The 13714-nt window shown below is 36.4% G+C and overlaps 1 protein-coding gene across 1 annotated transcript; it reads right to left on the reverse strand.

Moving 5' to 3' along the window:
- Positions 1-1517: 1517 nt before the first annotated feature.
- LOC140672314 (uncharacterized) lies at positions 1518-2144 on the reverse strand. The gene has a single exon (XM_072904364.1). The coding sequence runs from the start codon at positions 2142-2144 to the stop codon at positions 1518-1520; it is 627 nt and encodes a 208-aa protein (XP_072760465.1).
- Between the last annotated feature and the right edge of the window lie 11570 nt (positions 2145-13714).

Below are 13714 nucleotides of genomic sequence, written 5' to 3' on the forward strand. Positions count from 1 at the left end.
AGGAACCTGTGCAGCTCCTTGACGGCTCCTTCGGTCTTGGATAATTCTTAATTGCGGTTATACGATCCTGAAGGGGAGCAATGCCATCCTGGCTGATGGTGTATCTCAGGTGGCGAACTTTCTCCGCTCTGAAGGTGCATTTCTCCATATTGACGGATAGTCCATGTTGTTGTAGCCGTGATAGAATTTCACGCACGTGTGTTTTGTGTTATTCTGGTGTAGTGAACGCAATTAGAATTTCGTCAATGTAACAAAATGCATAATCCACTTCTCGGAGAACTATATCCATTAGGCGCTGAAACGTCTGCGTGGCATTGCATAGACCGAAGGTCATCCTATTAAACTGAAACAAACCAAAAGAAGCAATTACGACGGTTTTGGGTCTGTCCTCCGGTGCTATCTGAATCTGATAAAATGCTTTGTTGAGATCTAGCGTAGTAAAGATCTTGCAGCCATGTAAACGATGCGTAAAGTCATGTAAATGAGGAACAGGGTATCTATCGGGTACTGTGGCTTTGTTTAATCGGCGATAATCGCCATATGGTCTCCATGTTCCATTAGTTTTCTTCACCATGTGCAACGGGGAGGCCCATGGGCTTGAGAATGGCTCACAGATGCCCTACTGTATGAGACTCTTGAATTCGACTGGGAGCGCTTTATAATGAATTGGTGAGAGGCGCCTAGCACGCTCTGCAATTGGGTAGCCGCTGGTGATTATGTGATGTTGCACGCCGTGTTTGGGTTCCAGTCTTTTGATTGGGCGTGTGACCTGGTCGAACTCTTGTAGGATTGCTTTGAAACGGTTGTCGTAACTCATTCTTGTTAGACTTGGGGTGTTGCAGGTTGAAATTGCACTCAGTACATATAGTTTTGTTTTTGAATCAATTAGTCAATGGCTGTAGAGATCGACAAGCAGTTTAAAATGTTTCAAAAAATTGGCACCCAATATCGGTTGTTGAACATCAGCCACTATGAATTGCCAATTAAAATCTCTGCGTAATGCAAAGTTAAGTTTCATCCTTACCTCTCCGTAATTGGAGATAATAGTGCCGTTTGCTCGTATATTGTGAATCTAACACGAGTAAGCCGTTTGCTCACCATAAATTTTGGGAGAACTGAACCGTCTGCGCCGGTGTCCATCAGAAAATTCATCCTCGTATACGTTCGAAGACTGTGAAGCGGTTTGGTGTTTTATTAATTCCTGTAGCCGCCTCTATGTACAGAGATTTGATTAGTTTTCCTGTGACTTGGCTCCTTGGGTCTGCGCACAAAGGTTTTGGCATTTTCTTGCACCGAACCTGTTGTGGTAATAGCACCACTCGAGTTTATCTATGCGTGCAGGTGCAGGCTCTAGGTTGATCTCCTCTTCCTCTGTTTTGGGAGCATTGGAATTGCTTGTTGCAGTTTAATTGCTTCTGTATCTTAGAGACCTGCAAAGTGAGTGCGTTAAGTGATTCTTCTAACATGGGCTGCGTACCTGGATCAGCTTGTGTATTTAGATTCTTCGCAAACAGGATTTAGGCTGCTGCCACCGTAGGCTTCATCACGTCAGGTGCTTTGTCAGCCATCTCTGCTAGACGCTGAAGGTCTGCTGTATCGGAGATTGCGAGAATTGCTTGTATAACTTCTGGTAATTGCTCAAAAAATAGTGAGTGGATAACGGCGTCTCCACACTGGTTTCCTACGAGAGCTTGTAAACGATGCAAGTATGCCGTGGGTTTTTCATCTCGCATTTCGTGGCCACGGAGTAGGCGTCGGAGGCGTGCTTCATCTCCCTCGTCGTAAGCGGACATGACATGGCGCTTAATACTCTCATATTTATTTTCGATGGGTGGATTTATAACGAGGTCTGATACGCTACGTAAAGCTTTGCCGGATAATTGTGTAGCAACATACTTAAACTTTGTCGTATCGGACGTTATGTTAAAATTGGCGAATACGAGGTCTACCTGAGCGAACCATAGCCATGAATCGACCTGATAAAATGGCGTCAGCTCGATGTGGCGGGAGGATATTACTGAGATTCCGCTTCCGCTGTTGGACGAGTTTCCTTGAGATGGTCGGTCACTGTTGGAATGATGATAGAAGGATGTACTACCTCCTGTTGCCTCTTCTCCTTTTGTAGGCAATCTCTCTGTCAGCATCTTTCCTTTTTTTTTTTGTGTGTGTATTGTGGCCGTTGTGCGTGGTAGCGATCGTGCTCTCTCTTCTTTATTTTTTTTTATTTTAATCATGTCAGGGTCACTAATGTAGTATATCTATATGTATATATAATTACTTGCAACGGGCTTAAGACAATCAGAACTTTGTATTCTGCTTGACGATATATACAGGGTATCCTAGAACAACCTTCCGTAAAATGATGTATTCCTAACACAATTTTAAGACAATGAACGTGAAAATGTATTGGTCGCTCTCACTCACTCTCTCTGTCCCTTTCTTTTACACACACTCAGACATACACACATCGCGTGTAGAAATCAGCTGATTGCAGCGTCCGACGGCCGGCGATCCGGAACAACATTTGGTCATTAAAGTAACGTTATTTTAAGGAACACTTATGCCTGACGTAATTCTAAGACATTTTCTTTTTTACCAAAATTTTATGTAAAGCATAATTTTATGTTATAAGATAAAATAGTTAGCGACTCATGCGGCGGTAATCACTCGTCGGACGGTCAGCTGCACCCGCGCTCGCGGTGTGCCGCGCCGCTCCTGCCTGCCTTCTGTACTCGACGCGAGATTTGCTAACTATTTTTGCTTATAACTCAAAAACTACGCTTCAAATTAAATTTTGGTAAAGGAAAAATTGTCTTAAAATTGTGTCAAGAATACGTCATTTTACGGACAGAAGGTCTGGGACACCCTGTATATAAAGCAGAACTTTATTTAGAATAAAGGTTTCTACAGGAGACAGAGAAGGATTAATTGAACAACATATATGTCTTGCTTCTTACTTATTTAGATAGGACTCTGTATCACAGAATTGTTGCACCGTATAGTGGTGCTCAGTCTTTTTTGGTTGATAAGGCTGACTTGTACTAGTGTGCATGTGCGTGGTATAAAGTTACTAGGGAGATGCCATACTATAAACACCGCTAACGCCATTTTATGGCGAATGCGTCAACCGTACAAATCACACTTTGTGCACTTGCGCATTGGAGACCTCGGCGACGATGATAACTGAGACGTTTCTTAATGAAAATTTTTAACGTTTCAACTTTGCATCATAATATTGAAATTCATAATACACATACAATAAATATAAAGACACTTTCCTTATATAATTCCGACTCAAGCTATCGATATATTGAATACTCTCAACTGAACGGTTAGCGTTATAAGACACGGAGCGGATCTTTGCTTACACTGTACTTAGCTAAGACACTACCGTTTCTTTATAGCTTTTATCATTGCGCTATATGTAACAAAAATATTTCCTGCAACACACATGTTTTAAGACATGCGGATTCTGTGCCACAAAAATAATATTAAAGAAAATAGTTCACTTTTATTAAATGATAATAAAAGTTCACATAAAAATATATCTAAAAAATATAAATTTCAACCACAATGGCTTGAAATTGAATTATTTAAACAATGGTTACGTGAAGTGTCACATGACATAAGTTCATTTTTCTGCTCATTTTGTAATAAATCTATGGTTGGTGATTTATCGCACATTTATCGTCTCGTAAAAGCCGAATCACATATAATGTCTAAAAAAATTGAGCAGAAACAAAAAATACAGATAAAGATTTAAACATGATACATGACTCACTTTTATCATTTGATAAACGTGACAAATCAGCGGAAATACAATATGCCGCTGTAATTGCAGAAAAAAATATACCTTATAAAACAGCACAAGAAATTTGAACTTTTTTCAACATATAGGACAAGACCCTAATTTATTTTAAAAAATGATTATGGGTCGAACTAAATGTAAAAATATAATTTTTCATGTTTTGTGTCCCGTTGAAAGTGTAAATGTTGCTAATAAACTTCAAACAACAAAATTTTCTATTTTTATTGATGAAACGTCAGATATCTGCAACGAAAGGTGAATGACATTTTTTGTTAGATACATTGATTCTAAGACATTAGATATTCGCTCACAATTAATCAAATTAATAAATATTGATGCAAGAGACAGTAGTGCTAAAAAGTTATTCCACGCATTTAAAATTGAAATGTGGAAATTAGAGATTCCTTTCGGAAATATTGTTGCCCTGTCATGTGACAATACATCAGTAATGACAGGGAAATATCGTTCAAAACTAAATTAGAAAAGATGTACAAACATTTGTTAACATTTCCATGTCCGTGTCATTCAGCCGCGTTAGCTGCGTACGCCGTATGTGCAAAAATACCGTCATTTTGTGACGAGTTTTTTAAAAAAAATAGCACATTATATTAATAACAGTCCAAAATGTTCGGCAATTTTTCACGAATTTTGCGATTGCTTTCAAGAAAGTTATCACAAAATTTTAAAATTAAGTGAAACGCGTTGGCTGTCTCAACACACATGTGTCGAAAGACTTCTAGAATCATGGAATACAATTAAAATTTTTTTGCAAGAAATGGTTGTGAGCGATAAAACAAAATCTGGAGAATATCTTTTGTTTGTAATGAATAATTTAGAAATAAAAGCTTATTTTCTTTTTCTTCAATATATTTTAAATTTCTTTAATGTATTTAATGCAGTTTTCAATCAACAGAGACGAGAATTCATTTATTTCCGTTAAAATCAGCTAATTTTCTCTCCTAAGTCTGTCAAAACTTCGTTAAAAAAGAATATCTAAAAGATATAGCAACAAGTATTGATTTTTCGTAAAAAGAAATTCAAAAGGATATAAATAAAATTTTTGTTGGGTCAGAATGTCAAGAATACCTTAATAATTTAATGATAGAAGATCATGTAGATACAATTGTAACTATTCGACAAAATTGCTTACAATTTTATATAACTGCTGCACAAGAAATACGTAAAAGATTGTCCATTAAACATAATTTTTTGACAAAATTACAAGTTTTTGAACCATCTATATCTTTATTTAATGATAATAGAGAAACATCGTTCTATTATGTTTGTTTCATTACAAAAAGTCTTGGTGGTTTCGATGAAGAATCCTTAAAAAAAGAATGGCTTGCATTATCAACAGATTTAACTATGGAAGAAAAAGAAAATATATCAAAATTAAAATTCGATGATATGTGGAAAGCAATCTTACAACATCAGTTAAATAATATTTACAAATATCCCAATTCGAGAGATCTTCTAAACGCTGTTCGAGCACTTCCTAATTCAAATGCAAATCCAAAGAGAATGTTTTCGATTTTAACTGATTTAAAAACCAAAAAGCGCAACAAACTCTCTTTGACCAGCGTTAATGTCATTTGCGTAATAAAATCAGCATTAAAAACGAGGGGCGAAACAGTTATAAACATGACAGTAACTGAACAGCATTTGTGTCGTATGTCGTCTGATAAATTATATATATTACAGCTTGTCCTGAAAAAGAAAAAAGTAGTTTAACTTTATATGCTGCAGAAGAAATTGCTGGTCCTTCATCTACAACGCAATAATAATGAAAAGAGAATAAATGCTTGTCACAATTGACACCATACTTGCAAAAAACAAATATGTAAAAATAATTTGTCATTAAGTGACACGACACTTGCAAAAGAAAAGTATGTAAAAAATATCTTGTCATTAATTGACCTCACATTTGCAAAAAGCAAGTAAAAAATATTTTTAAAAGACATCACTCCCTGTATAAATGGCAGATTATAAAATATAATATTATTCAATGTGTGGTATAATAGGGTTCTAGGCAAAGGTCCACACTTTAAAAAAACTTTACGCGCCGTTAGTAATACCCTATAGGTGCTGAGAGAAATCATTATTAATATTAATTTATTATGTTTGAACTATCAACGACACAAACGTATATGTGGATCAATATACGTTTGCTGTCGTTATTGTGTTGCATATACGTAAATATATAAGTTACTTTAATGCATTATCAGTACATTAAAAAATGTTTATATTTTCCTTATTTTGTCCCTCAAGGCGCATTTGCATTTATGTATATGAGTCCTTTATATTGGAAATACATCTTGATATTCGATTCGACGCACGATACATACATACAAGCGCGGACGCGTACATGTGTACGCAATGATGTACATACACATATTTTAATATATACAGGATGTCCGAAAATTCGCGCAACACCCTTTAAGGGAAGGTAGAGAGTGTTATTCTGATCAGAAAAGTCCTGTATCATTTTGCGATTTTCTCAATATTTAAGAAAATATTAATTGTAAAAGGTCAGCCAATGAAGTGCCGCGAGAAGCTCGCGGCGCGAAGACGCTTCCCACTGTCACTTGATACTAGGCCCGCGACGAAGCAGTGGGAGGAGCGCTTTGCGAGCGCACATTATGTGTGTAATTCTTTCGATTGTCATAGCAAAGCCTCCCACTTTTTTCTCCTCCGCTGCTTGAACTCCGCCGCGCTTCAAGCGACACGTACGTACGCGCTGCATGTGTATGTGACGCTTTCGGTTGTCATATACGTACACTCGGTAACAGAAATGTTTTAACACGTGAATTTTCCCGTGTTAAGGCCTATTCGGACGACGTACTTCTACTCTATTATATTTGTGCGTCATGTCTATTGAATATCTGACAACGAGGTTTCAAAGCGATTTGATGCCAAATTCAAACTTTAATGTGTGACATATGTGAAAAAGTGCAGTTATGTGTCAAATATGTCGAAGTATGTACAGTTAGAAAGTAAGTAATGTGTATTAGTTATATAAAATATTAATTATTAATAAAGTATATTAAATATATAAAAAATATAAAGCGCAATATAAATTATATATTAATTCTAATTTTTTTATTGTGTGTCACATAGATTTGAGGGCGAGCGACCAGTGTTCGAATATAAACACTTGCTACAAAAAATTATAAAAAAGAAGGGGAAAAAGGAAGAGAAAAAATAGAGAATATTTTCAGAATTCTATATATAAAATTCTATATATAAATATATAAAATGGTTAAAAATAATATTTTTTATATTATACATATGATCTATTATATGTCTGTTAATTATCTATTATATATAATTAATTATATTAATTTTTATTATTAAATACAATAAAAATATAATTAATATATATATATATATTTTCGAAACTATTATTTGTATTTGTATGTACAATAATAAATAAATATAAATTAACAAATAAATGTTTTAATAATAAAAATAAATATAATTAATTATATATAATAGATAATTAACAGACATATAATAGATCATATGTATAATATAAAAAATATTATTTTTAACCATTTTATATATTTATATATAGAATTCTGAAAATATTCTCTCTTTTTTTTCTATAAAGCCCAGTGTCTTGCGTATTATTTACGTTAAAAAAATTATGTGTTATAGTAATTATATATAATTGTGTTATTATGACATTATACATAATTTGTTTAATATAAATAACACGCAAGATTGTGCTGTGTAGAGAAAAGAAAAGAGAGAATATTTTTTTCAGGAGTCTATACATTAATAATATAAAATGGATAGAAATAATGTTCTTGCAAATTTATCAACAACAGACAGAGGCAAAATAATTGATTTACATCAAGCTAGATACAATAAAACTGAAATTGCAAACATGGTGGGATGCACTCAGACATTTGCGTTATGGGTAAGAAAGCATGAAGAAGGAGGTATGGCAAATCTTCGAGACTATCGCAAAAATAATAAAAGGCCACAGAAGACTACTCCGAAACAAAATCAAAAAATTGTAAGAATTGTTGACGAAAATCCTTTTGATGTAGTTGAAAATATCCTGAGGAACAGAGATATAAACATTTGTGCACAAACATAAGACGTCGCCTACGTGCTGCAAATATCCATTCAAAATCTGTAGCAAAAAAAATAGAGCTCAAACCACGACATAGAGAGCAACGAATGTTATTCGCAAGACAACATTTTGTGGGGCTTAATGCCCAGATCGCGTTACTACAGAGCGTCCGGCGTAGGATAAGTAGTATAAGAGAGAACTAAAGATTAACGCATGTCATTGTACGGACCGATTAATAAAGAATATTCCTCAACAAATCAGAAGTGGGATTCGGCGGACGAAATCGTCGAGGAAAATAAGTCGTGACGCTTTGTGCTGTGACAGGTCGTGACGCTTTGTGCTGCGACAGGAGAAACGAGATAAATCGTCGGTTTGGCTGAACGATGGTTGGAGGTTAGAACGGCGGACGGAAGGGCCGTTACGCATAGGGCAGATTTTGCTGGTGAGTGAATATGGATCCGAGCGAGTTAACGATTTGGCAACTCAAGAATATACTTAGGAGTAAGAAGTTGGCGGTATATGGTCGGAAGGCCGAGCTAATTCTACGCATGCAAGAACATGATTCCACAGGGAAGTAGATTAAAGAGGCATCCCAAGTCGAAGAGGCGAGTGAATTAAAAGCACATTTTGAAGAAGACGAGTGGGAGACAGCACCGCGGGGTGCAGCTTGAGCATCGAGAGATGAAACTTTTACAGCGTGAACGAGACCTGATGGAACGAGAAGTAAACTTGTTGAGAAGAGAAAACAAGATGCTGCGGTTGTCACCTTCATCGAATTTGTCAGGAGGATCATCTCTCAATATTAAAAATATGGGCGAGTTGTTAAGTAAATACAGCGGATCAGGAGCTGATTTCATACGATGGAAAACTTAGTTATTGTTGTTGAGAAACACATATGAATTTAGATGAGAATGCCACTAGAATTCTCATTGGATCCAAACTAAAAGGAAAAGCTTTTAATTGGTACCATTCGAAGATAGGACATTTTGAAATGGACACGAATGAGTTATTAGCTAGCATGGGCTTCCATGTTTGAACAACGGCAAGGTTAGAACTGAGGAAGCAGTTCGAAGCACGTGAGTGGCAAAGAAACTTTTGACGACTATGTCCATCATAAACTTATTTTGGGAAATCGTGTTCCTGTGGCAGAGGATGAACTAATTGACTGTATCATTGAGGGCATTCCATCTGATACGCTACAAAACCAAGAGCGTATGCAGTGTTTTGAGTCGGTGCACGATCTTTTACGAGGGTTTAAGAAAATCAGACTGGAATCACACAAACGAGATGTCCCGATATCTAAGAATTTGAAGACAAGATCACAAACTAAGTATATGGCTAACAAAATAGGACAGCCAGTGAATAAAGGAAGCCCTGAAAATAAAACGATGTCCAGAGGATTAATCAAGTGCTACGGCTGTAATAAAGTCGGACACTATGCTCAAAATTGTCCGTTTAAAAAGCAACTAGATGAAGACGCTGTTTCCCAGATAAAAGAGCACAGCCAGTAAACAGATTGGTTGCGTGAACACTGAGGCGATTTTATAAGATGAGGCGAAGTCAATGGCAGACGGACGAGCAACAGATGAAGCCTATAAACCAAATAGTAATACCGAAGAAGATACGGAAATCTATTTTATTATTACGGACACGGAGCCCTTAGATGAATTCCAACGCAAGGTCAAACTCGGTGTATCAAAAGAAACGCATACGGCTACAGCAAGGATTGATTCTGGATGCCCGGTGAATTTGGTCAGGAGCAGTTGGTGGGTGACACAGTGTGGCAGCCCGCTACTAAAGAATGGCAACGATATTATGGAATAAACCGTTCGAGGGTTAACATTAAGGGAGTAGTAAAATTGCGTACTGTTATGGATAATGATTCATGTTTATTTTATTATATTTTGGTGTAGTTTCAGATATCATGTCCGTATCTGTGCTGTTGGGACGCGATGCTTTGCATAAGTTTGGATATCGGTTATCAAAGAGTCCAGCTTTTGATATGGCAGTACTAGAGATCTTAAATATAGAAATCGAAGGTGAGTCCATTGTAAATAGACTCAAAGTCAATCTAAGTACTACAGCTGCGGACAGGATAGCTTTAGAAGAGATATTTACTGAGTATTATGACAGTCCGGATCGGCCAAATAGTCCGGAGATTAAAGCCGAAGCCCGTATTATTCTTAAAAGTAATCAACCTGTTCAGTTTGGTCCTAGGAGATTTTCATATGCGGATCGAGAAGCGGTCAGTAAAATTATCAACAATTTGATAAGCCGAGGCATCACAAAAGAGTTCCTCTGAGTACGCATCCCCTATCGTACTCACTCGGAAAAAGAATGGAGAAATTCGGATGTGCGTCGACTTCCTAAAGCTAAACAAGATTATGGCTTGTGACAACTATCCATTGCCTCTTCTTGAAGACCAATTAGAACGACTCAGAGGTAAACGATATTTTAGCGCCATGAATCTGAAGGATGGGTTTTACCACGTAGCGATGGCCCTCGAGTTCACATCTTTCGTAACTCCAATGGGCCAATTTGAATATCTAGTCATGCCGTTTGGTTTAAAGATAGGACCCCAATGCTTTCAACGATTTATTTGCGAAGTCTTTGCCGAACTGTTAAAATCCGGATGCGTTATTATATATATGGATGATATACTAGTGGCTACCGAAAGTATAGTTGAACATTTACAGATAATGCGATCTGTTATTAGCGTCTTGATTAGAAATAAGCTCGAATTGCGTTTTGATAAATGTATGTTTTTATGTACTGAAATAGATTATCTAGGATATCATGTAATAGCGAAAGGATTAGTCCAACAAATAGCGGAATTGTCGCAATCCAAAATTTTCCAGAGCTTCAGACTGTTAGAGCAGTTCAAAGTTTCATCGGGTTAGCATCATATTTTCGGAAATTTATACAAGGATTTTCAGTCATTGCTAAACCTTTTTATCAATTATTAAAGAAAGATGCGACTTGCAACTTCGGAAATTGTGAAAGAGATGCCTTCGAGATTTTGAAATCTAAACTTGTAAATGCTGCAGTATTATCTATTTATGATCCACGCGCTTACACCGAACTCCATTACGATGCTAGCTCTCTCGGGTTTGGAGCCGCCCTTTTGCAAAGACAAAATAATAAAGCTATGCATGGTTTTCTATTTTAGTAAGCGAACAACGGAACCTGAATCTCGATACCACAGTTTTGAACTTGAAATTCTCGCAATCGTCTATGCTTTACGTAGATTTAAAGTTTATCTTCAAGGTATGTCATTTGTTGTGGTATCAGATTGCGGTGTGGTTACACAAACACTTGAGAAACGTGATTTTAACGCACGAATCGCCCGATGGAGCATTGAACTGCAAAGTTTTGACTTTAAAATAATACAGCGACCAGGCACAAGTATGCGTCACGTAGATGCATTAAGCCGTTCATTTGAAATACTTGTAATAGAAGACAATTCGAATGGAATTTAACTGTTTGTCAAAATCGAAATTTTCGAATCCGTAAAATTTCTAAAAGATTAGAAAAGACAAATCCACAGTTTGAGTTGAGGAACGGTTTAGCATATAAAAAGCATGGTAATAGCTTGCTATTTTTAGTACCGGGACAAATGGAGTCATATGTTTTTTTTCATTACCATAATGAAAAAGGTCATGTAGGAGTAGACAAAATGGTCAATGCTATTCGCAGCACTTATTGGTTTCCAAATATACACGATAAATGCGAATCGCACATACGTCAGTGTTTAAAATGCATTTTATTTGCTCCACTGTCAGGTAAAGTTGAAGGACGTTTACACCCAATCGAAAAGGGCAACCTTCCGTTTGAGACTGTGCATGTGGACCATTTTGGCCCGGTGGATCTACGTATGCTAGCTAAAAAATATATCCTTATTGCAATTGATGCATTCACGAAATTTGTACGATTATATCCGGTAAAAACAACAAGATCAAAAGAGGTTATTATCTGTTTAAGCAATTATTTCCAAAATTATAGTACTCCAAAAATAATTATATCTGATTGAGGAAGTGCCTTTACATCGCACGAGTTTAAAGAATTTATGGATACGCGCGGTATCAAACATATTAAGATAGCAACAGGGTCCCCACAGATAAATGGACAAGTAGAGCGAGTAAATAGGTCACTTGGGCCCATGTTAGCTAAATTGTCAAACCTCGAGGATGGAAAGCCGTGGTATAAGATACTTATTCATGTTGAGCATGCGATGAATAACACTGTACATCATTCAACTGGTAAAACTCCGTCTGAATTACTATTTGGAATAAATCAATAGTGGCTCTATATATGATCAACTCAAAGATCTAGTTTGTGATAAAGTTGGACAAACTGTACAAACTCATACACGACGCGAGGCAGCCCAACAGATAGCTAAAAGCCAATCCCAACAAAAAAGAATTTACGACATTAAACATAAAACTCTGCGGAAGTACCAAATAGGAGATCTAATCATGGTCGAAAATTTTGACAATACAGCTAACGCTGCTAGGAAGCTTATCCCATATTTTAAAGGACCATACGAAGTCACCAAGGTTCTCCGAAATGATCGTTACATAATAGCTAACCTGGAAGGTTTACAAAATACCCAACGTCCCTACATTGGTACTTGGGAATCATCGAATATGCGTCCTTGGCTGAATATTGATACTTCTATTATTAACGAATAAATATATTTTATTTATTTATTATCATATTAGCCGATTACTCTATTTTATATATTCTATTATATTGGTTATCCACACTTATACTTAATTAATTATTCTGTTACTCCATATATGGTATGTCTGCTTTGTCAAATCACGCTCGTATCATTTATTTAGTTGTTTATTAATTATAATTTTAATTATGTTCAATGTATCACGGTTTGAGGTCAAACCTTTTGTCAGAAACGGCTGATTGTGGGGCTTAATGCCCAAATCGCGCCATCTACGGGGCATCGGGTGTAGGATAAGTAATATAAGAGAGAACTAAAGATTAACGCACGTCATTGTACGGACCGATTAATAAAGAATATTCCTACAATTTGAATACACCCCAAGAAGAATGGAATGCCGTTGTTTAGATGGATGAAAAAGTTTTTTTATCCGCAGAAGAAGGGCGATATCGAGTCTGGCGACCAAAAGGAAAACGATTAAATCCAAAGTATGTTCTCCCATTAGGAACTAGCAGCAGAATCACATTAGGATTCTGGGGATGCATGATGTCTCATGGATTATTAGAACTTACAGAGATATCCCCAAGGATGGATGCGGAAGAATATGTAGAAATTTTAGAAGAAATATTAAAGCCAGCCATTAGACGAATTTTTCCTGAAGATCAATATCCAATTGTTAAAATAGCGCAAGACAATATTGCCGTTCATACTTCTAGATTGGTGCAAACATGGTCCGACGAAAATTCAAACATACAGCAAATTCGATGGCCAGCAAAATCCAGACTTAAACCCAATAGAAAATGTTTGGGCTCAAATGAAGTTATCATGGAAAGCTGGTCAACTTAAGCCAAGAGATGCTTTAAGAAACCATGTGCATCAAGCTTGGCAGCATTATCGCAAGAAGAAGGATATATGCAAAATTTAATTAATTCCATGCAAAGAAGATTACAACTTGTAATAGAAAAAGAAGGATATTGGATACCATATTAGTAAGTAATATACAGGGTAACAATGGGAGGCTTCTTTGTGTCGCGCGCTCCTGCCGGGCGCCGATTGGCTGATCTCTTATAATTAATATCTCATTAACTATTGCGAAAATTGTAAAATGGTAGATAATTTTTTTACTCAGTTTAACCTACTCTACCTG

Source organism: Anoplolepis gracilipes, chromosome 13 (genome assembly GCF_047496725.1).
Source record: "Anoplolepis gracilipes chromosome 13, ASM4749672v1, whole genome shotgun sequence".
In the NCBI taxonomy this organism is placed as follows: domain Eukaryota; kingdom Metazoa; phylum Arthropoda; class Insecta; order Hymenoptera; family Formicidae; genus Anoplolepis; species Anoplolepis gracilipes.

Excerpts from the sequence above, each read along its gene's own strand:
- LOC140672314 (XM_072904364.1), bottom strand. The coding sequence starts at position 2,144 with ATGCTGACAGAGAGATTGCCTACAAAAGGAGAAGAGGCAACAGGAGGT.